The 26059-nt window shown below is 37.4% G+C and overlaps 1 protein-coding gene across 1 annotated transcript in view; it reads left to right on the top strand.

The window, feature by feature from the left end:
* The window catches only part of LOC122803568 (WD repeat-containing protein 49-like), a 1120011-nt gene that overhangs the window by 843200 nt on the left and 250752 nt on the right, over positions 1–26059 (top strand). Inside the window, exon 23 of the mRNA XM_044073240.1 lies at positions 14583–14675. Coding sequence (XP_043929175.1) covers positions 14583–14675 — 93 coding nt within the window. The remainder of the gene's footprint in view (positions 1–14582; positions 14676–26059) is intronic.

Genomic DNA, 26059 nt, shown 5'->3' with positions numbered 1-26059 from the left:
TTATCTGTTCTCTTTGACCTTTTCTTCAATTGGGGTTACTTTGGCTTCTGCTCTAATGTCCTCATTTCTTCATCTGTCCTATAGTGTGCATCCTACCACCCATCTTAGGCACTTCATCTCCATCATCTCTATCTTTCTCAACTGCTCTGCCTTTACTACCTAAGTTTCTGTACCATACAATAGTATGGGTCACACTATGGTTTTATACACCTTACTTCTCAGCTTCTTTAGCATTCTTCTGCCATACACTACCCCTGGCACTCTGTGCCATTTACCTGCAGCCCCTCAGATTCTAGCCTTGACATCCTTATTTATAGGTGCATAGGTAGGTACTAGGCTATCGGCCCAAGGGCCTACATAAGCCTAGCCAGCAAGGTTCCATAGTTTACGCCACCCAAGAAAGTTATTTTCCTGTGCCACTGTCCAGCAGAGAGACAGAAGTGATCCCCCGGGTGTATTTCCTATTTCCCATCCACTCATCAAGACTTTTCTTGAAGTGTGCTAATAAAGAACTTTGCTTGACATAGATGGGTAGCTTGTTCCAGAGTATAGGAAGTCTCTGGGACAGGAATCTATCCCTCCAGCATGTCCTGTTTATTGTAGTGACAAGGTTTAGGTCCCTGGAGCATGTAGCTTGGAGGGACTGGGATTTCTTTAGGTGTAGCATGTCCAACAGCTCTGGATTTGACATAGCTTTATATGTTAGGCAGAGATCACCTCGGAGTAGACGATATGCTATGGAGTAAAGCTGGGGTTTTTGAGACAGTCAGTGTAGGGCATTTGTTTGAGGCCAGTAATCCTCTTTGTGAGGTACTTCTGTGGCCTTTCCAGCTGCTGCAGATGTCTTGTGAGGTACACTCCAAAAGGGGTGTTGTACTCTATAATGGGTCTAATGAGTGACGAGTAGATGGGAACTTAGACTTCACTTCTCCGCAACCATCCCTCCTAGATACTTGAAGTTGTTAACCTGTTCCACTATCTGCCCTTCTATATCAGTTCTCAGCTTCTTTTGATTCTCCCCATTTGCTGTCATTACAACTGTCTTATCTGTACTAAGTTCCATTCCATGTGCCTTCAGTTTTGCATTCCATTCCCCTATGCATTGCTAAAGTTCTTGTTTAGAGTCTACCTGTAACTCCATGTTGTCTGCATATAGCAGCTTTCTTGATCTGTCCCCACCAACCTGTTTGATAATGTAGTCCATCATCACATGCAAGAAACAACAGTGAGCTCAAAACTGGATGAACACCAACTCCTTCTGGGAGCCCCTTTGTGAGACCAAACATTGTTCACATTCAAGTCATTGGGTCCTTGTATATAGCCTGCACTAATTCTACCAGCATTAATGGGACTTCGAACCACCGCAGGACTGTGCATATCAGCTTTCTTGGGAGCTTGTCATATGTTTTGTCCAAGTCTAGGAATGCTCTTTCCTCATCGCTAGCTTCTTTTCAACTATCTATTTCACTGCAGACATTGGGTCAGTTGTGATCTGAATCTGAACTAAATATCTCCATCTTACTTTCTACTACTCTGTATATTTGATTGTCAATCACCTTATCAAGAAATTTCATACAGTGTAATAGGAGTTTGATACCTCTCTACTGACCACAGTTGTGAATGTATTCTTTATTCCTGAGCACAGGCTCTAGTATGCTTATTATCCAGCCACCTGGGATATACCTTTTTCCTCCATACTGCTATGAGTACCCTTAGGAGCCATTTCTACTCATCTCACCCAGCATCTTTATTATATCTGCTGTAACCTCGTTTGAGCCTGCTGCTTTCCCTTGGTGCTATTCTTACTTCTTTTAGAGTGGGCTCCTACTCTTCTTTCATTGTAGGCTGTGTCTGGGGCAGGTATACTTTTTGTGGGGTGTTCTTTATTCAGAAGCTTCTGGAAGTAGTCCTTCCATCTGTTTTTGATGTCCTATGTACTGGTGAGCAGGTTGTTGCTGTCATCCCTTATGAAGGGTGTCTGACTATCTTCTTTATCTTTGTTTTTGTGTTGTAACCTGGGTCACTTTCTGGAAGTTGGTAGAGTGCCTCTGATGCCTTCTCTTTACTATTGCAACTCCTGTCTTAGCTTCTTTGTTAATACACCAGTATTCCTTCATAGCCTAGTCCATCTTTTCTATCTGCCACTTTTTCCTGTCCACTTTCTTTCTTTTGATAACTTCCTGGACTTCTACATTCCATCACCAGCTTTCCTTATGTACCTTGATTCCATACCTGGCTTGTCCACATATCTGTTCTGTAGTCCTCATATATGATGTTTTGAGCCACTGCCATTTTTCTTCAACTCCACCTAGTTCCTCTTCTTCTTAAGTTGCTAGATCTCTGAGTAATGCCTTGAACTATTGTGCTTTCTCTCCATTCAACTTCCAGGTCTTCAGCCTCATCTCTTTTTGCCACTCTTGTATGTGATCTTGTGACTGTCTCTCTTGCAGAACCTTGTGTTGGCCACCATCAAGCTATTTGACAGATAGAATTCTAGAATGGCCTCTCCTTCTTTATTCCCGTTGCCTCACCCATGTGGACCTAGGCAGTCATCATATCCTGTTCCTACTGTATTCTGGTCACCCACTGTCAACACCAATTCTGCTTTATCTATTAGATCCTGTAAATACTGTCTGAATGCACTTTTCCTCACTATCCCAGCCCTGCTGTGGGACATAGGCTGAGATGAACAGGGCCCTGTCCTTACACTGATGTCTGATTGCCATGTGTCTATCACTAATTTCACTAATTTTGATGACATCCCTCACTGTCTTCTGAAGACTCTCCCTTACCACAATTCCTTAGTCCTTGTCCATTTGGTGACATTAGTCAATACAAACGAAACATGATGTACCACTAAGCCACAGCAAATCATCTAGAGCCATATTTTTACACCATTATATGGCCAGCCCTGCCACTGTGCAAAGTCTGTGATATATATTCTCCTGATACTATGTTCCATAGTAGATGCCAAAGAGGTTGGTCTGTACAACTCTTCCCGTAATAGGGCACTATCTGGAGTCTTTACTGCTGCCCAGAACTCCATTCTTGGGTGAGCTTAAGATGAAAACATTTTGCATGGCTTTGAGAGGAACCCCACAGAGACACAGTGAGAGCATTCAAACTCCATACAGGTATTAACCAGAGGCCAGGCTCAAACCTTGTACCTTGTGCATGAGAGGTGAATACCTTATTGTGCCAGCTGGTCACTTGTTTATAAGATGTGCAATATAGAAGAACCTTCTTACAACAATGGATACGTGTTGGTTAAAATTTAGGCCACTGTCCACATAAGTTCCCAAATCCCTAACAACTGGATCAATGTTTAGGGGCATATTGTGAATGTGGTAGTTCTGTGAGGTAGAGGACTTCCCAAATGATACAGTAATGCATTTTTCTGCCATTTGGTTTCAGGCTATGATTTTGGCACCAGTTATTTATTCAGAACAAACCTTCCTACACATAGGTGCTGGAAGCTGTTGAAGACTGGGGTGGGGGGGCAGAGGGTGAGAGGGATGCTTAGTGATCTAAAAAGGGCAATTTTTTATAACTATTTACTACCACAATATAGGTTGACTTGGAGGACATTTTAAGCTTAGCCAATTCCCTTTTGGTGCTTGAATTAACATTTTCTGATTGGTCTTACCTATCTCATGGCTGATAATTGTATATTAGCCCTAGTGAGAATAACTCTGATCATACCATAGATAATTTGAAGGGACCCATGTAAGGGATGCAGCATTTAGGAACTGCCTCTATCCATTAGTGGCATGAGGGGTAATCTTTACCCATCCTTAGATCCGAGTTACATTTGAATATGGAAAAATGAGCTTTGTTTTATTTTTATGGATTGTCATGACATCTAGAGATTTAAATCTTCTAATTGTATACAAAATATAGAACTACACCACTATATTGACTACATTCATGTGTTTAAAATAAAGAGTCTGTATGATTCTTCAGTAATTTTTACCTTTTATAAAAAAGTGTGTGAACATGACAAACATATGCAGTTTGTATTTAACACAGATAATTTTCTCATACATTTATACAAAATTAAAGAACCAGTTCAGTCGGCACTCGGCAAGTAAAACTAATTTATTTTTTATATACAGACTACTCTTTAGTAGTCACTGCTAAAGCAAATGCAATTTATTTTAGCAACAATTAGACATCAGATTACAATGGTGACAAGTTCAGGTTATCACCAATGGCCTTCTTCTTCAGGTTCAACTCAGTAATGTACTGGAATCTTATTAATGTCCTATAGAAGGTATTTAAGGTGCATGCTGCAATTACAGCTAGATAGTTAATATCCAGGGACCACTGGATGCAAACACTGTATAGTGTCTGCTAAATCCTTTTTTTTCAAATAATAGGAACCATTTGTCAAATGATTTGAGTCCATTATAATCTATTTTCGTAATGGCATAGATCACGTGACTGGTTAGCAATTTTGTCAAGTCAGATGGTGATTTGAAATATGTGGACATATTCTGAGAACTTAGAAGTGTCTTTGGAATAACTGGAACATGAATGAATGTTGTTAACTACCTGGTATGAGCAGTATATTCTGCATACCAAATGGTGTAGATAATTACTGCAGATGATATCCCGTTTCTGTGTTTAAGCTTGAGTGCAAATGCATTATCTTTCTGTCTGTTTCATACCTGCGTTCACATAATCATATACAGGCATAGACACATTCACAAATATATATACAAGCAAGCACACACGCACAGACACACACACACTAAAGAATATATAAACAAACAGATCCTTCCTAGAGCATATATAAACAAACGGACCCTTCCTAAAGCATATATAAACAAATGGACCAGCATATATAAACAAATGGACTCTTCCTAAAGCATATATAAACAAACGGACCAGCATATATGAACAAATGGACCCTTCCTAAAGCATATATAAACAAACTGACCCTTCCTAAAGCATATATAAACAAACGGAGCACTTCTCCTTACCATGGCAGCAGACTACAGCAATGATATGATTGGGAATATTTTATTTTCCACGCACTTTTGTGTTTAAAATTTACGTTAGCGTGCAACTCACGCATGAGTCCTCCGTTGGGTCCTCCTTAAAGAAAAGCAGGTCTTGCAGCTGTAAAAGTGGGGTGGGGGCGGTCCCTCCCCCTCAATCTATGGTTCCAGTGCCTATGTTCCTGCAGGATGGCTAAGTCATTTGGGGATTCAGTGAATGTTCCTAGCTTGCAGTCATCTGCAAACGTAGTCATCCAGAGCCCTTTGGTATTGGCTTTTACTTCAGAAAAGTAGATGCCATACAGGGGAGGTCCAAATACAGAAAACTGGGATACTCCACTGGTGACTGGTCACTTTGTGGAGGTAACTTCCCCTATTTTGATTTCCTGCATCATATTTATTATGTTAGGACATTTGCTTACTTCTGATGGCTTGTGAGTTTTTTTTTTTTTTATTTGTTTTCATTTTATATATACATAGCCTGAAGACATAACTGTAGTGTCTGGAAGGATAGGATTTATGTTTAAAAATGTTATTTCTTGAATTTCATTTCTTCATTTAGATGGTTTATTCAAGAAGATAGATTTTGAGAAAGTATCTAGTGCCACACTCTCCTGACTTAAATAGAGGCATACCTCTCACCTGTCCAGATTTTTGCCTCTTTTTTTTTTTTTTTTTTGGTCTGTTCCCCACAAAATGTTGGTTTTGTGGCAAATCACCAAAGACTGAAGTCAGAAAGTAACAGACATTTGAGTTTCAGACTTCATAATTTTCAGAAAATTCATGCTGATGCAATATGTGTTATTCTATCAACTTTCTAAGTTTGTAAGAGCGATATTTAAACATTGTCCCTATTTTTGGGCCCTTGCTCCCTCCCTCGTTTTATATGGCTTTGTCCAGATTTCTTTCGCCTAGAGGTTGAGAGGTATGAATAGAGGATATAATTGTCAGGAGTAGGGACTTCTGTACACATCACTAAGTTACTGCTGCCTGTGCATCAGGTGTCCAAGGCACAAGAGCTCAGGGAACAGAATACTTATGACTGTTTTCAGTAGGAGCTCACTGTCGGTGCTGTTTTGTGTGTGTACCAACAGTGTCCCCTTTGCTTTAAGAGATTTCTTTCTTCTTCTTGTTTACAGAGCTCTGCAGTTGGTATATGTCATTTCAGTGATGTAGTGGCTTGCCCCCCCACATCGGGGGCACAGGGGGACTCAGTCCACTGCAAAAAATATTTACAGTTTAATTTTCACCCATTTTTGGTGTGGGCATTAGTTATTGTTGAACATCAGCTTTTAGAGAATTGGGCTTAGATACTAGAACCAGTTCATGCTACTCCAAGTAACTTTTATTGAGCCTCTGGTTGAAGAAGGAGCAAATTGTTAAATACATCAATTTATAACTATCTAAGTGTGTCAGACCACAGATGATTTATTTTACCAAATATTCTCCTTTTCTGATACAGTGTCAAGTCTGTGAGATTAGTCTCTTCAGGTTTCTTTCATTCTAAGAACGTAACACAGGAATTTAAAATCAGTGCGTCTGTTGACCTGGCTTGTACAAGTGTTTGGTTTGCATGTATCTGGACTCCACCATAGTAAAAATTATTAATGACAATAGGTGCACATTAGGAGACAATAAATATGAGTTTCAGACAGGCAGGAGATATATTCCTTTAAATGTTCCAACTGCAGTATCTAAGTTGGAAAAAAACAAGAGGAAAATAGGGTTGTAAATTGTGAAACAGCTGTATGGTATAAAACAAAATGCAGACACTAGCCCAATGACTAAAATTTTTAAAGAGGTACATGAGATGAATATTGAGGAACTGAAATATTTTGTGATGTTCAAAGCTATTTGAAACATTATACTCAAATATAAAAAGTACTGGTACACGTTAAAATGGGAAACTTTTCTACAAAGGGGCAAGTATCAATCTTTTCATGAATTGTTTAATGTAACATTGTCAGCACTTATCATTGTTAACCAGATTGGGAACATTTATACTCCATATTTTTATTTATTTTTTAGTCCTCATTTGTTGCACATATCTGTTATTATAAGGCCATTTATTCATTTATTTATGTCTTTATTTCAAGGGTAGCTCAAGATACTGGCTGCAGGGCTGCAGCACCATTTGAATATATTTTAGTTATGTTTTATTATTATTATTTTTTAATAATAGTTAAACTATTTTGTATCAGCATGTCTGGAGCTCAGAAGTATTTCAGTGCATTTTTTTAATACTTTAAAGGAAGAGTTTTATTTAAGAGAGGATGGAAGGGATTCCCAGACTTGTGGTACGAGGTTGCAGAAGCTGTGGTCTGAGCGGTGCAGCTGTAATTTTGATATTTGGTAGGAGGTTATGTTGGAGGGATATAAGGTTGCAGTCTGAGGTATGTGGAAATAAACAGTTGGCAAAGAAAGGCACAGACTGGAAGTTAAGTCTGAAGAGTAGGAAGCATAGCAAAAGTTTTATCCTTTGAGAATAATTTTTGATTTGCTTATTTATGCATGTTGCTGGAAGTTAAGAGGTTGATCTAACCAAATTCCAAGGTAGTGAGACTTTTTGTTGGTGTCGGGGGGGGGGTGGATTAGGTTATTGAGAGATATATGCTTTATGTTAGGACCTCGGCAAGCTTCAGTGTCTGCCTGCCTCTGCATCAGCATTGTACACAATAAGTGGCTATCTACAGCAGTGTGAGCAGGGTGTGTGTGACAACAGTTGGTCATTGTCACAGTAGAGCAGTGAGTGGCATTGTCATCTTTCAGTACGCTGTCTGCAGCAGTGTGAGCAGAATGTGTGTGCAGCAATCGGTCATTGTCACAGCAGTGCAGTGAGTGGCATTGTCATCTTTCAGTACACTGTCAGTGGCAGTGTGGGCAGGATGTGTGTGACAGCAGTTGGTCATTGTCACAGTAGTGCAGTGTGTGGCATTGTTATCTTTCAGTATGCTGTCTGCGACAGTGTGGGCAGGATGTGTATGATATCAGTTAGTCATTTTCACAGTAGTGCATTGTCATCTTTCAATACGCTGTCTGCAGCAGTGTGGGTAGGATGTGTGTGATAGCAGCTGCTCATTGTCACAGTAGTGCAGTGAGTGGCATTGTCATCTTTCAGTATGCTGTCTTCTAGATGAGTTTTTGCTTCTGATTCCTTCTGTTCGGTGTCTGCACAAACAATTGTTTCTATGTAGGTTTTATCCAGGTGCTCTGGTTTGCTTCCCCAGACTCTCACCGGTATAATGTCTGCCTGTGACCATTTCTTCTTTAACATTCATCACAGTCTAGCACCAGAGGGTTACACAAAATGTGACTGTCATTGTTAGTGGGGTAAGGAGGCAAACACTACTCCCAGTTAGGATTTATATACCCTTGCAAGCAACTGTCCTCTCATTCGGTTGGGAAATACTATTTTGTCAGCTTTGGAGATGACATATTTGTTTTGAAAGAAAAAGATAAGACTGAATTTCTTTGTTTACTCGTTATTTTTGTTCAGAATTTCATTGGATCAAAAGATTTGAAAAATGCTCTAAGGTGCACTTTAGTGAATCGAGAACCATATGACTTCTGGGAGCTTATTTCTTCCCAGGTTTTCACAATGCAAGTTAGAGTGCATTAAAAGGATGAAGGAAAACTCAAAGGTGAAGAAAAAAGTGTAAAAAATAAGAAGGAAGTAATCTATCTGGGTGGTGTGGGATCTGGATGGGGGCATACTTCTCAACTGTCCAGATTTTCGCTGAATCTTCAGATTTTTTTCTCATATTTTTGGTCTGGTTCTCATAAAATGTGTGGTTTCTGTCATATAATGAGGAATTAAGTCACTAAATAATGACATACAATTGAGATTCAAACTTCACATCCATCAGAAAATGCATGCTATTAAATCCTGTCGCCTCACAGTAAGACGTTGTCCTGTTCGATTCTCAGCTAGAGTGTCTTCTGTGTGGAGACATGCGTGAATGGGTGTACCTTTGTTGAAGGTTGTGCATCAGGGCTGGCAACTCGGCATGTAAAAATCTACTGTCAATCATTAGCGGACCGGAGGTCCGCTGTGGCGACCCCTAACCGGGAAAAGCCGAAATACACAACAACAACTAGCACCTTTCTACATATATAACAGCTATATTTAAAATCTGAACCCCATTTTTGGGCCTTTGTCTCCTCATTATTTTAGAATATATTCAGATTTCTTACCCTAAGTGGTTGGGAGGTATGATGGGTGGAAAAGATGGGAGAGGTACTAGGGAGTGTAAGGGAGACCAGTTTGCCACAAGAAGACCTCATGATGTCTTTTCTCTACACCTCCATTTCACCTAAGACTGCCATGCTGATTGCAGTTTGATGTTTGTATACAGTCAATAAAATTGCTAGAATGAGTGGGAGTAGTAAGATAGTCTACCTGAAAGTGATTGACCACAGGTAACGGTCAATGACCTGTTGTAATATAGCTTTGCCTGATTCTATTTAGCCCTTCCAATTTAGTTGTCTCTTGCAGTTCCCTTGAAGTCACCAACCACCACAGATGTATTTATTTGTGAAGTGTGAGTAAAATGAAACAGTTTTAATATACAGTGGCTATAAAAAGTTTACACATACCTGTAAAAATGCCAAGTTTTTGTGATATAAAAAAAATGAAACCACAAAAAAATAATTTCAAAACTTTTCCCACCTATAATGTGACCTATAACCTGTACAATTCAATTGAAAAACAAGCTAATCCGTTAGGGAAAAAATATAAAAAAATAAAAAAACTTAAAATACACTGGTTGCATAAGTGTGCACACCCTTAAACTAATACTTTGTTGTGTGTGCACACCTTTAAACTAATACTTTGCTGAAGTACCTTTTGATTTAATTACAGCATTCAGTCTTCTTGGGTACACACCTGCCATCAATTAAAGAGACTCTGATTAACCCCAAATAAAGTTCAGCTGTCTTAGTAGGATTTTCCTGACATTTACTCAATTGCCTGCTACAGCAAAAGCCATGGTTCGCAGAGAGCTTACAACGCATCAGAGGGATCTCATTGTTGAAAAGTATCAGTCAGGAGAAGAGTACAAAAAATTTCAACAGCATTGGATATACCATGGAACACAGTGAAGACACTGATCAAAAAGTGGAGAAAATATGGGACAACAGTGATGTTGCAAAGAACTGGACGTCCCTCCAAAATTGATGAAAACACAAGACAAAAACTGGTCAGGGAGGCTGCCAAGAGACCTACAGCAACACTGAAGGAGCTGCAGGAATTTCTGGCAAGTACTGGTTGTGTACTACATGTGACAACAACCTCCCATATTCTCCATATGTCTGGACTATGGTGTAGGGATATAAGACGGAAGCCTTTTCTTACACAGGAAAACAACCAGGCCCAGCTAAAATTTGCAAAACAATAAATCAAGTATCCCAAAAGCATGTGGGACAATGTGTTATAGTCTGATGAGACCAAGGTTGAGCTTTTTGACCACAATTCCAAAAGGTACCTTTGGCGCGAAAACAACACTTTGCATCACCAAAAGAACACCATCCCCACAGTGAAGCATGGTGGTGGCAGTATCATGCTTTGGGGTTGCTTTTCTTCAGCTGGAACTGGGGCTTTAGTCAAGGTGGAGGGAATTATGAACAGTTCCAAATACCAGTCAGTTTTGGCCAAAAACCTCCAGGCATCTTCTAGAAGGCTGAAGATGAAGAGGAATGTCACCTTTCAACAATGACCCCAAGCATACATCTAAATCAACAAAAGAATGGCTTCACTAGAAGGAAATTAAAGTTTTGGAACAGAAAAGCCAGAGCTCTGACCTAAATCCAATAGAAAATCTATGGGGCGACCTGAAGAGGGTTGTGCACAAGAAATGCCCTCGCAATCTGACAGATTTAGAGCGCTTTTGCAAGGAAGAGTGGGCAAATATTGCCAAGTCAAGATGTGCCATGCTGATAGACTCCTACCCAAGAAGACTGAATGTTGTAATTAAATCAAAAGGTGCTTCAACAAAGTCTTAGTGTAAGGGTGTGCACACACAACAAAGTATTAGTTTAAGGGTGTGCACACTTATGCATCCAGCTTGTTGTATGTTTTTTATTTTTTATATTTTTTCCCTAACAGATTTGTTTGTTTTTCAATTGAATTGTACAAGTCATAGGTCACATTAAAGGTGGAAAAAGTTTTGAAATGATTTATTGTGGTCTCATTTTTTATATCACAAAAACCTGGCATTTTAACAGGGGTGTGTAAATTTTTATATCCACTATATGTGCTTGTTTGTACCACATATGCTCATTGTCTTTACCTTATCAATTATCTTGGTGTCTTATATCTCCTACTTATATGTATTTGTCTCTCTAAGCAAGTATTTTACTGTCCTTTTCTTTCATACCCTATTTTCAATTGTGTAGTTTCAGTATTATTGACTAGTTGTTTAAATGTGTTTCAATTAATGATCTTGTGACTTGACAGTGTAAGAGACGATGGCGTTAAGGAACAGGCACACTGGGCTTACTTCATCTGTTACTATGGCAACTAAAGGGCTGTGAGCTGAGGCCTTGGAGCATGTCACTTTGTTTCAAATTACATTGTTTTGACAGTCTGAGTGGACTTACTCATGTATGTTACTGTTTTATTTTACTTTAACAGATAAGCCAGTTTTTGAAAGACTATCTTCAAATTAAGACATGGGCGGCCATGGTGGTGCAGTGATTAGCGTTGCCGCCTCACAGCAAGAGGTTCCCCAGTTTGATTCTCGGTTGGGGTGCCTTCTGTGTGGAGTCTGCATGTCCTCCCTGTGGTTGTGTGGGTTTCCTCCGGGTGCTCCGGTTTCCTCCCACATCCTAAAGACATGCTGTAGGTGGATTGAACACTCTAAATTGGCCCTATGTGTGAGTGTGTGCATGTGTGTGCCTTCTTTGGAAGGTTGGGTGCCGGGCTGGCAACTCAACACCATAAAACTCCACTGCCAATCATGAGCAGACAGGTGCTCCGCTGTGGCAACCCCTAACCGGGAAAAGCCAAAAGAAGAAGAAGAAGATCTTCAAATTAAAACAAAAAACTTTGCTGTATTTACTGTACAGTATCCTAATTATTTAAGTCTCATGTTTGTGATGCTTAGTGAAAAAAGGTCAACATTTTATACTGATTTGTCATATTTTTCCATGTGTGAATGGTGTTCAGTTTTTTGAGATTTTAAATGATATAAGGTTAGACTCTGGAATTAATTTTGATGTTGTTTTTAGCTGTTGTATGAATTGGTACAATGAGAACTGGGATTTTATGTTAGTTTATTTGTGTTATGAAACTGCAATATGTTTGATATATTGGTCCCAACATTTTATTGTGCTCTTTTCTGTCAACCTTTGTATCAATCTTGTGTAGTAATCCTATTCTGTCAACCTGTGTATCGACCTTGTGTAGTAATCCTATTCTGTCAACCTGTGTATCGATCTTGTGTAGTAATCCTATTCTGTCAACCTGTGTATCAACCTTGTGTAGTAATCCTATTCTGTCAACCTGTGTATCGACCTTGTGTAGTAATCCTATAGATAGACAAAGAGATAGACGTGCATGTGTAAAACATCATTCATACACGCATGCACACACAGTGTGTGTGTGTGTGTGTGTGTGTGTGTGTGTGTGTGTGTGTGTGTGTGTGTATGTGTGTGTATATGTATATGAGTTTCCCTGCATTTCATTGAAGGTCCTTTTGGTCAACGAGTGCTAGGGATGGTGCTTTAATCGAACGTATGGATAGCTGAATGGTCAAAATGTCATGAGTGTGTTTCATTGAGACAGGTGAGTGTGGTTTGGAGGGGATGAGAGTGTTTGTGTGCTTGAGAGTTATAGTTACGGTCAGAATAGGTGTTATATGTTTGTGTGGTAGTGTTTGTATTTTAGAGGTAGAGTCAGGATTAGGTAAGGGGAGAGAAGTAGTGTTTTTAGTGTGTGTTTTTACATGTTTTAGTGTCTCAGTGCATCTTATGTAGTGGCAGTGTTATGGAAATTTTTTTAAGGTAAGGTGTAGGCAGTAGTATAGTTAGGGTGGGTCGAGAGGAGTACCACCCAGTGCAGAAAGTGTTGGGAGCACAATCAGGCGATCCTGACCACTCTTTAATGTAACAGTGGCTTTTAAAAGCCTGTATTGTAGTTGCAGTCAAACCTGAGCTCTGTAGCTCTCTGGGTGTGATCTAAACTTTAGCAACTGCTTGCTACATTGTAGCTAAAGTTTAAAAGTAGAAAAAAATATATTTTTTAAACTAAAACACTGTAGAGCTCTGTGCAGGCAGGTTATAAACTGTAGCATCTCTTTGCAACATTTTTATGCTACAGTTTAAAAATATTTTTTTTTAACTAAAACATGAGTAGTGATGAGCTGTGTGCAGGTAGGTATAAACCTTAGCAGCTGTTTGCTACAGTTTAAAACAAGAAATGCTTTTTTTTTTTTAAATAAAATATGTTAAAGGAATGTTGGGGACAGGGCACAGCAACAGGGTATGGATGGCTGGGAGGGGCATGTCATGCATCAGGCCCCATGGTTGGTGTGCCAGTAAAAGGAATGTCCATTTTTAGTGTGTAGATCTAACTGTAGTAAGCCAGTTATGGCTTATTACAGTGAAATGCATTTTCTTTTTTTTTTTGGCTCTTCACTTGAGGAACTGAGCTGAGAAGGGTGGGGTGCTGGTTCATAGCATTGGCACAGGGTGCTTATTGAACCAGCTATGCTTCTGGATATAGGGTTAGGGTTAGCACCTATTATTAAGGTGGTACAGAGGGGCAGCTCTGTGCATTGCATTTATTCAACTCCTCATTTGAGCAACCAGTGTCTTGTGGAGTAATAGACTGAATTTTGCTAAGTTCGACTGCAGAATAGGGTGAATGGATCATGGCTGAACATTTTGTGCAGTGAGTGAGTCTACATGTTTGTGTAGGAGACGTGAGTCATATGTGTGGGTTAGGTAGTGTTAGATGCTGTAGATGTGAGTTGCAAGATTCGGGCTAGTGTCTGTATTGTAAATTTAATTACTACCAGTGCAGCTTTTCACTTAATATAGTGATTCCACTTATGAGGTGTTTCTTTTTGTTTTGTTTTTTTATTTGTGTGGCTACTGTTGTTATAAGCTCAAGAGGGTGGAGGGGAGATTGCACTACTGCAAAAACATTGATGGATGGTTTGTTGTCTTTTTTATTTTATTTAGGAAGCCCATAGTTGTATACTTTGTGGCTTGCTCTTATATGCAGTCACTCTAAGTTGTAATTGCTCATTTTTTTTTCATTCATTTTGTGATCATTTTAACTTGCAGTTGATTTCCTGACATAATCATATATATATATATATATATATATATATATATATATATATATATATACACATTATAAATATGTTTGTGTGTCTTTGTTTATATTCACTGAGTTACACACATACACGTACATGTGTGTAAAGCCTAAGTGAAGTATTTGTGATGTGAAGAAGCAGTTTACATAGCCTGATCATGTTCTTTTAAATGAGAAACATGTATCCCAATTGTGATATCTGCATAACTCACAAAAATCTGTATTAATGACAGTAAAATTTGTATATTTTCTTCCCACAGCTGCAGAAAAGAATGTCAATAAAGTTGTATTTTTGAAGACTCGTGCCCTTAAACTGCAGTCAGCAGCTTCTCTTGTCTCCTGTGGACCCCAGGGTAAGAAAAACATATAATAACTACCTCACATAGGGAACAATACTAAATTACTGTGTATATCTAACTGCCTTACTGTATGCAGCACCTCAATGAATTACTGTGTTCAGTATTTCACTGCATTATTTTACTGCATTACTGTGTGCAGTGCCTCACTGTATTTCTGTGTGCAGTGCCTCACTGTATTTCTGTGTGCAGTAGCTCACTACATTACTGTGTGCAGTGCCTCATTATATTACTGTATGCAGTATCTCACTGCATTACTGTTTGCAGTACCTCACTGTATTACTGTGTGTAGTGCCTCATTGTCTCACTGCATTACTGTGTGTAGCACCTCACTGAATTACGATGTGCAGTACCTTACTGCATTACTGTATGCAGTGCCTCACTGAATTACTGTGTGCAGTATCTCACTGAATTAACTGTAGGACAGGATACTACAAGTCAGCATACTAGTTATGGAGTAATTAAGAAAAGTATTTTAGTGAAATTTGTCTAAATTATGCAACCATCTAAAACAGAACACTACAACAACATAATTTATTGCTAGCTCTACCCTAGTGAATGAACTCAAAATAAAATATAAATAAAAATAATATATCATAACTTTTTATTCTCTGCTATGAAGATTCTTTCATATCACAATGTACAGATCCATTTTCTCAGCATTAGTATGTGTAGTACCTGCAACTATTATGAAAGCTACCAGACTGCCACTGAGGCACAGTCCTGAACTGGCAACTTTTTCTTTTCACAACTGATAAATATGCATTTATGTTAATTTTTTTTTACTACTAGTCATTTTGCCTACCAGTAATGTAATTTGCCCCAACTATAAAATATGCTCTTCCTTGTTTCAGAAGAATTACTGGAGTACCAGAACTCATTCAGGTCCTCACTTACATAGAAAATTCTGGAAAACATTTTTTTCTAGGAGTTGCAATGTACAAAATATAGGTTGCAAAAAATAAAAAATAATAAACATAGTCGTCCTGGCTACCCCTGTGTGATTATTCTGTCAACTACCCTGTTTCTTTGCCCTAAAAAACATTGATGATGTTGAAGACATGGACTAAATGTGGTGAGATATATTGGTCTATCTAGGAGGATCCTCCTTGATGGATTTAAGATTGATCAATACTTCCCCATAAATTGGAATATGGCATTTGTTTCAGCAAATTTTTATATTTGTGGATATCCGAACAACTGGCCGATGCATACCATGACATAACATACTGGATATATGAACATCCTCAGTCCCAGAACCACCACTTTCTATTTTTTTTTGCCAGTCACATGATTTGCTCTCGATCCATGGTATTGTTGGTTAAAATCCTTCTTTTACATGTCTAAGTATCACAAGTGTCCAAGTGGCCATGAGAGTACCAGCCAAGGGCCACACATAGATACCAGTGGGAGGGTCTTTCTCACAACCAGACATATATCAGAGCTTTACTACAAGGACAAGCATGCAGAAGCCAGTTCCAGCCTGAATCTCCTTGAGGTAATTCTGGTGTTCAGCTAGCCCTGTCAAACTTTTCGTTTAAGGTAGCTTACTGTCAACTAGCAAGCACTCAAGCCTAAGTTAGTGTTGAAGCTGGGGAGACGGGATCAAAGTGAAAATAAAGATGGCAGAGCAAGGGTGAAGTAGAAGGGATGCAGAAAGATTTAGATTTTGGAAGCAAGCCCTTAAAAAAAATCAAAATAACCAAACAGAATAAAAGCGGCATATAACATTAAAAAACTAAACCAGTGAGGGAATGGAGAAAGGAGATGTTGCCAGCAGGACTACCTACAAATAAGGGTGCAGAAAACAGACAAGATGTGACAAGAAGTAATAGGAAGAAACTAAAAAAGGAGACCCACTATTAAGGGTAAATAAGCTGGAAGAGAAAAGCAGTAGATTGGGAAGAAGCCAAACAGGTTTTGATGTGATGGACTGGTGGAAGAATATAGACAGAGAGAGGGAAATGGAAAAGTATCATGTGAATGACCGACTCTGGTAGGTTTTTTAGTGGAGTCAATAATAAAATATACTATTATGAAAGGGATAATTAGTAAGGCATATCAAAATGCTGCAAGATAATTGTAAAAAAATAAATAAAAATAAAAAAACAAGGAGAAGAGATTAAAAAATGAGAGTTAAGACGAGAATGACCAATTACAAAAGAGCAACCGGATGAAATTTGTAAGGCTCCTGAGTATGATACAAAGTCCAGAAGATTTAGGAGTATTTGTAAAGAAATATTTACACAAGTATTTTTATACTCTCAGCTATTTTTATATTCCAAATAAGTTTTAGAAGATTTCTCCTGAAGTGAACACATTTTCTGGGAATGTGTCAATTTATCTGAATTTAAGGACTCTCTGCAGAGTATCCTGACACAGGTTTTTGGGGATACATTTTCACTAAGGAGATGATGCTATTGAGCTTGTGTCTAGGTTTAGAATAGTCAAGACTTATTAAGGCTTTATTAATTTTAATAGTATTAACAGACAAAAAAGGGATTGCACAAAAGTGGAAACCAGAGATTAAGCCAGTTGTAAATGAAGTACCAGATATTATAAAGGAAATAAATTATCTAGACTTTGAATCATTAAAAGATGGTGGAAGTAATTTCCACAACAATAAATGGTGCTTATACAAAAATTACTAAAATAAGTAGATTGGTTTTAATTGAACAAGCATAAGAGTGAGTCCTAATTTACAAGAATAAAGGAACAGAGTCGTGATGGAACATGTTTGTGTAATGCATGTGTACTATAGTGGAACATGTTTTTTTTTCTTTTACTAAACAAGAAACACCTTTATTGAATTATCTCTTGTGACATAGAAAATCATACATTTATGTAAACGAAAACAGAAAATATTGACAAAGTTTCTGTTGCAAACATTATGTGTCACATTTAATCTTCTATACAGTCATTGTCAGTTGACCATTACATAGCTCATTCAATTCCTGCATTTCCTTAAATCACATTATTTTGCATGTATTGTTCCCACAGTTCTCATTTTTTTCTGTGTAATTTGCTCCAACTCTTTAATAAAGTTCCCACTTTCAGTTCTTAAATCTCTGTTACTATACTCACTACTTCTAGTACAGTTGGTTTAGACTCTGATTTCCATTTTTAAGTGATTGCATTTTGGCAAACACCGGAATTAAACTTAGCAAGGCCTTACAATGTGTAGGCAATTTCAATTCTGTATCACAGCTCAAAATTAATATCCTTAGTAACACAAATTTGTTGACCCAGTATTTCTGACAGAGTAGTCTGCAAGGAGTTTTTAAAGTGCACCAACTCATTACACTCCCACAAAATATTTTCCCAATTATCTCTTTCTTCCCCATCATGCCTCCAACATTTATAGTCTACCTGAAGAAAAATTCTTTGGAGACTGTTTGGGGTATAGAAATACCTATGCAATCACGTCCAAACATCTTCTAGACTTTGTTGTATATTTGTGAGCCATACACATATCCTCCCATTGTTTCTTTGTGAATTGCTTATCCAGTCTTTTTCCCCAGTCCTTTATAACCTCCTCTGATTGAGTCTTATATCATACAGTGTTTTATATGCCATTCTAATTATCTCTTTTTAACAGCAGTTTCTCTTGTAGATTGTACTAAAAACTTTGCCAGTGCTGGTCTTTCACTTAGGCTCCCCCATTCCTTCCTCTTTGCCTATACTCTGATATCAATTCTTGATAAAGAAGGCAATCTCTAGCCTACAGTCCAAATGTATTTTTAACCTCGTCCCATTCTGTTACTTTTCCCTCTCTATTTATTTGCACCCAATACCTTGGTTCTTTTTCCGGTTTTCTCCGGTAAATAACAGCCCACTCTTGCCTATTCTGTGTACCCCTAATTGCAATTATTCCCTATCAGCAGAATCTTCTTTCTCTATTCTCATATTGGCTTAGTTCTTAAAATACTTTCTGCTACTTTAAGAATATAATAGCCTATATGATTATTGTTATTCTCCTTAAAGATCTGCATCCAGAATCTCAGGCTTTCCTTATTTCTTCACCCCCACCCCGTTTCATCATTATCCCTTTCCACTTTGAATTATAGGTTTCTGCTTGTGCTTTGTATAGGATCCTTAACTGTATAGCTCTGAAATACCCCTTCAAATCAGGTAATCCCAAACCACCTTTTCTGTTGGAAGGATCAAGTTATTCCACTTGACTCCTGCCCTCTTCCCCTCACAGACAAAATACTTCATCTCTTTATTAGCCGCTAGCCACAATTTCTGTTCTGATTGATAAAGTATGCCTGATCTGTATATAAAACTTAAGGAATTAAAAAAATCACTGCTTGTTCCTTGCTGTCCATATCCATAAAAAAGATCTTCCAGTTTCTCAGTTTTTGTATTATCTTTTGTTTAGTCTTTTCCCATGTATCCTTAGCTGCCACAACAGAATCGCTTTTAACCCATATTCCTAAATACTTTATCATGCCCCCATAAATATGGGTATTGCTGACGAGTTTGTATGTGGGTACATAGTTTGTTTTATCTTCATTAATTTTGTATCCCAAAAAGACTTGAGACTGTCTGAGAATGTTCCACTGCATGGAAAAATTCTTTTCTGGTTTTATTAGGTAAAATATAATATCATCTGCAAATAAAGCCAACTTTTCTTGGTTACGATACCAGTTATATCCTTTAATTTCTGAATCCATTTGCTAGTGGTTCTAAATGTAATGCAAATAACAAAGGAGAAAGAGAATACTCCTGCCTGATTCCTTTGTTCACTTTAATTTTCTCCTCCAATCCCTCATATATCATCCTAATCAACCTTATAATTTTATCAGGTAATGCAAATGCTCCCATTGCTCTTCTCATAAAATCCCAGCTCACTCTGTCAAATGCTTTCTCTGCATCAAGACCCACCAACAACAGTGGTATTTTCTTTCATTCTGATTCCCTCTGGATCATCAGTGTTCTATTAATGTTGTCAAATGTTTGCCTTCCCTCCACAAAACTACATTGATCCACATTTATCAATTTTGGCATCCCCTTTGCCATTCTTTTAGCCATTACAGAAATAGACACTTTATAATCATGCTTTGAATCAAAATAGGCCTATATGAAACTGGATCTGATAGATCTTTACTACCTTTGGGTATTACATCCACCACTGTTTTCTTCTGAGATGTCAGTGCTTCTCCTTTTAAACAAAACCTTCTAGATCATTATCACTTTCTCCCCTCCTGGCTTTCAAACTTCCATAGTAGTACCATGTATTCCTGGACACTTCCCCTGTAAATAGGTTATACATCAGCATTTTATCTCATCTCCTCTGATCCTACTAATAATTCACCCTCATCTGTCTCTAACCTTGACATATTTAATTATTCCATAAACATTTCCGTTTGTACTTTTTTTATTTCCACATTTCTCTGCTTTATACAGACTTTCCTAAAATTTCCAAATATTTCTCATGCAGGATTTCTGGTTATTTTCCTTGTTATAGGCTCCCTAAGCTTGGCACCACCCCTTTCTACTTTTTGTTGCCTGAGCTGTTATGCAAAATGCTTTTATGCTCTGGAGTTATCAAAAAACAGTTGCTTAACAGCAATCTTTCTAAAATCTTGCATATTATCCATGTAGTCCCTTATTTTCTCTTTAGCACTCTGCAGTTGTGCCTCTTCCTTTTTTGTGAGATTCCTTCTGTTCTGCAATACTTTAACCTTTTTCAGTCCCTCTAAATAATTCTTGTTACTTTGTAACCATATATTTTTCTTTTATTTCTACCTTATTTTTAAACCCCACTTTCAATTTATTTCACTCTCTATTTGTATTTTATGAAGAAATTTCTGTCTTCCATAATAACACCTGAATAATTTCTACTACCCTTTCCTTAAATTTCTATCTGTGGGGAAGCACCAATGAGTCATTTTTATTTCATTGCCCTGAATTTTTATTTTAGTTATTGTTGGCACGTGATCTGAAGTAGTTATTGGATGGGTATCAAAAATTTGAATTAAATACACATGCTCCTGTGGGATCTCATTTCTGTCTAGCCTAACCTAGTTTTCTGCCTTGGGGAATAATATGTAAATTCTCCACGAGCTCCTACTTCTGAATTCACATTTTCCTTAGCAAATATTTTCATACATTTCTTCAAAAATGTACCCTGTTTTGTTATATAGCCCCCCTCATGCAACCTCACTGTTGCAAATCAAATTCTATTCCCCACCTGTAAGTAATATTCCCTGCTGAAAGCTGATTATTTTTCCCAGAATTTTATTAAGCTCCTTTGTAGCAGTTTTAGGTGGAATATAAATACATGCCAGTGTAATTCTTCTCCCTTGCCAGTAGCTCCTTACTGCTGCAAATCTACAATTATCCCCCCCATCACTGTTGAAGTGCCTCTAGCAATTAATATAAATAATTCCCTTTACCTTTGTCCCAGATATTCAGCTAAATAACCCTCCTGAAATCCTTTCTTTATCAAAGTCACATGCTCAGTTCTTTTCAGATATAGCTCTTGTAACATATCGATTTGCACTCTGTATTTCTTAATATAGTTTGCTTCCTTTTCTTTTTGTGTATATTTGTGAGACCATTCACATTCAGAGATAATAGGGAAAATACTGCCATTATGATAAGAAGTTTTAGCTTTTGTGTTACATGCATACACTTGTGTTTGGCAGGTTGATCTGTAGTACAGTTGTTTCTTGTCATATTCATTTGAACCTGTGTCACATCTTACATGACTTTTTGTTTTAATGAAAACCCTCAAGCAAAAAAAAAAAAACAATCACACCACCTAGAACACCCCCATAACTTGTTAACTAAATACAAACACTCAAAACGATGTCCATCTTCAAGTAATGACGTCTAACACTCCTAATAGGAATGCTAAGATACGTGGTACAGAATGTGATTCACTTATACTAAGTGCTGTCTGTTTTTGTCTTATCTTTATTCCTCTCCCAGATACAGAAAACAACTTGAATGCTTTCAGAAAACATTATCCCCTAGTCATTGAAAGAAACAATATTCTGTTTTTATTGCCCTTTTTATCAACTTGTCTTCATAGAAACATTGAGGACCAGATACATTGTTGCCTTCAGCTACACACTTTTATTTCCTAAAGGAAAACTTTTCATTATATTCAGTATTATTTTATTTACTTGCTTCCACTTAAAACTTGTTAGATCAAGCCAATGCCCTTAATCCAATCATTCCCCTATGCAAAAGTGAGAAAAAGCTTATCAGTTCTACTTAGGTCAGGATCTGTGCAATTTTACAACCAGTTCCTCACCTAAGTAACCCAAGCTTACAGCTTATTATGCTAACTCATTCACTCCAGTAGAGCTCAGGAAGTTTGCACTGTAACTATAAATGTGCAGAGCCTAAGCCTTTTCAAAGAATCAAATTATGTCCTCACATTTCAAAAAAAGGTTCATATCTCTGGAACCTTTGGGATTATGAAAGAAGTATAAATGGCAAACTCTTTAGCACAAACTATTTTTATAGTGGTAATATTTTTTAGGTTCTAAGTCTTAAACTGAATTTTCTAAGTCACAGTAACTATTAAATTTGTAATATTTTGTAAACAACTTACATTATCTGTGCATCCACTCAAGTTATACACACACACACACACACACACTCACACACACACATGCACACATATACACACACACACAAACACACACACATGCATACATACACGCATACATACAGACATACATACTGTCAGCGGCATTTTGTTCGTCTAACTGAAAGCTTTCATATGAGGCTAAGCAGTTCTGACTGTGTTACTTGGCTCTTGAGATATTTAGAAAAGTATGAAAATTATAAATATATATATATATATATATATATATATATATATATATATATATATATAAATTAATATCATAAAAACAACAGTTAATATGTATTTACCTACACTAGACAGAGGTCAAATATTAATGCAGTTGAGTTTGCTATTTTGTAAGCTTTAAAGATGAAATCTTTTAAAACCTTGTACATCGCATGGTTTTGGAATTATTGATGCAAATATGAACAAGAAATAGTTGACATTTGGAGGAGTCAATAGGAGTTAACTGTAGATGCACCTGGAGGCATCACTCGGATGTAATGAGTTAAACATGCTTTTGTCCAGATTTGTTTCTCTTTGTACATTACAGTACCTACATTTCTTAAGATTAAAAAAGAAGAAAGAAGGAAGGAAAAAAGTGGGCATCTGTTTACTTTAGTATCCGTATAACACACAAAAATAACTGTAAATGCTTTACTATGTTACATGGAGTATATATCATGTTTTATAAAAATACTGTGAATAACAAAAATTGTTGTACTTATTGTTACCTTCCCCTCCCCTATTTTCTTTCAGACATTAATGACATGAAGTAGGGCATAGGTTTTAGAGTCCACTACAAGTTTATCAAGGTCAAAAAAAGCCAAATGTTTCCAGCTTTTCTTGTTTAAACATGTTTCACAACTGTGACCACTGCTTTGTAGTCCCACATTTATTCATTAATTTCAGAGTTGCTGGTTTTCTTCCTGTTAATCTCCATCTCCCAACGTAAGTCTCTGTTTAATTTCTAATGTACTCTTGGTTCTTTTAGTCAACTCCTGGGCTTTTCTCTGTCTCTCAAGAATTTTTCTTTGGAACATCAGAAAAAGTTTCACTGGAATAGTCTCTCTATGAGCTTTATTATCAGAAGGATAAGAAAAAGACCCCCCCCCCCCTCCGTTTGATGGCTCACTTTTTGTTGGGCAAACTTTTGTATTTCATCCTTAGCATGTTCTGCATCAAAAAATGACGTTGACCCCCTAGGAAAATAAAATATTGTGAAGATAGCTGGATAGAGCAGCTTGAATGTCACACCTGCCTGGTAATATTGCCTAATTGCTGGAATAAATTTACCTTTCTTCTGTCTGGTGTACAGTGAGTAATCATTTTCCACACACACTCTACTGTCTCCCACTTTTAGTACGTTATCCTTCTATCACAGTTTTGTCAGAATCAACTCTTTCTGCTGATAGGATTGCATCTTTACTTAAAAACTTAAATGTCTGGGATTTCTATGCCATTAAGGATAACTCTCTAAAGGACATAAAAATAAAATTTGAACTTAATAACAAATATAGAATAATTCTGAGACAAATGAAAGAGTTAGTATCTACTTTGGGTAATTTCCCTAATGAGGTTCAGGAAGAAATAAACATTGCCCTATTCCTCCTGAAGTGTCTAAACATTAAAAAGAAAATGTTATCAATTACATACAGCTTTATCTCAACCATTAGATATCAATCTTCTATTACATTTGCACAGTATTGGAGAAACAAAAACTCAGAACTGACAGAGGTTCACTTCTCCCAAGCAATAAATAATACAACCAGGTTTGCCCCGTTCAAGAAATTGCTATATACACAATTAATGGTAAATAATAATGAATATTATACCCTGGAGCGTCTTAACAGCTTCTTTCCAAATACTTCACCTCTCTGCCCCTTCTGCCCCACAGTGACAGCTGATCTCCTGCACATCCTGTGGTACTGTAAATATGCACAGAGCTTATGGAACTCATTTAGGATTATACTGGAAAAAATGGGTTACGGGAAATCCACCCTTTCATGTGAATTTGCTATATTGCATGTGGGTCAAACCTGCCTTCCCACTAATGAAGTGAGAGTCCCAGATTGCTCTCTTTATGCTAATTAAGCTTTATATAACACAGAACTGGTTGGACCATTCTAAAACAAACAGGGAAAGTTTTACAAAGATGGCATCCAAGTATATTCTATCCCATAAACTAACTACAGAAAATATTAGCAAATGCATGAAATACCTTAACTTCTGGAGTACAACCTTAGACTGTATCCTGAAGTAATATAAAATGGCTTTACACCTACTCTCCTATACTAGTACTATGGCTAGTCCTTCCCTCCAAAGGATTTAACTCATTCAATTCCTTTATGGTTACTTCAAAGTGTTAATATAGTAATAATAATAGTGTAAGAATGTAGCACTATATGTAAATAGTTGTATATGTGATGTTTTCATATTATTTTCTTTATTAACTACTGATTTTTCAATTTTGTGCCAGTAACGATAGCTTGAATTACTTGAGTCAAAAATGTCATGTATCTTTTAATAGTGTAGTCTCTCCTGTCATATTAAGAAAGTGAGCTTTAAATGTTTTGGTTGGTTATGTGAATGTTTATTGGCCTTATTTGTCTCTGTATGCTGACCAGTTTCAGTAAAATGTTTCTTGTAAATGTTGTACCACAATAATGAAACAAAAGTAAAATAAAGCTTTGGAAAAAAAAAGGATTGCATCTTTACTATTAGAGGTCTTGGTTGCTTTGTCATAACAAGGCTTGGAATATACACACAATATGCCTTTCAGTTAATAACTCCTGCTGTGTAATACCAGTCCAGTTGCTTATTTGTGCTTTCATAAAATTAATACAGTCTGTTTCTTCCAGCAGAAAATCTCAGGTTTTCCCCTACGTGCTCTGTCCTCTAATTTTTCCATTTTTTGAAACCTCTCTTCTTGAGCAGTCTCATACTCAGCCAGTCTTGTCTTCATTTTGACCTCTAATGCTTGCAGTTTTATCAGATCATCTGAATATCTGTTTAAACCTTCTTCCGTTTTTCCAGCCTTTTGTTATGAGTTGATGTACTCCTTCAGTTTTGTTTATTTTAATCAGCTTTGAGCTCATTTGACTTATTTTGCCTGCTAGATTACTGGAAGTCATGGCTTGCAGCAAAGCTGGAGCTTAAACTGCTTTTTTCGCTGAACAGCTGCAGGGTTCTTCCCAGACAGTGTTTTCTCCTCACTTTGTGGTTGATTTTCTTTCAGTTTCTCTAAATTTCTTCTTTACTGGCAACCAGGCAGTGCATGTACTAGTCAGTATCTAAAAGTTACCAAAAATAAATTCACTGGCTCTGTTTTGTGGGTTTCTATTTTCACAATGGGAGAGCTGAAATTAAACTGTTACTCAGTGTGCAACCATCTTGGAAATCTTATTGGGAAAGTGTTATTGTGATCATTTTTCATTGTTGTTAATGTATTTCATGACACAAATTAACAATTTGAAGAATGAAATAAAAATTATTTATAAACAAAAAAAGAAAGATATTAGTGGATATCAGTTCATATCTTGGGAGTTGCACGTTGAGGTTTATGCACCACTTTGTCTCCGGATGATCACCTAGAGCACTCAGTTGACTAGTCTTATCCAAGGAATTGATCCCTTATCTCATCCATTCGAGGGTAGTGATGACCAGGGACTTCCCTCCTAGAGCTGGCCCTTATGCTTATACAGGCCATCAGGGCTTTTTCTAGAAAATCCACTAGAGCCCCTTGTGCTGGTGCTCACATCTCAGGCCATAGACATCAGACAATTTTATGACT

Source organism: Protopterus annectens, chromosome 5.part1 (assembly GCF_019279795.1).
Source record: "Protopterus annectens isolate FY-2018-M chromosome 5.part1, PAN1.0, whole genome shotgun sequence".
Lineage (NCBI taxonomy): Eukaryota > Metazoa > Chordata > Ceratodontiformes > Protopteridae > Protopterus > Protopterus annectens.
Note: the sequence above shows the minus strand (reverse complement) of the source record. Positions and strands in the feature narration are given on the sequence as shown.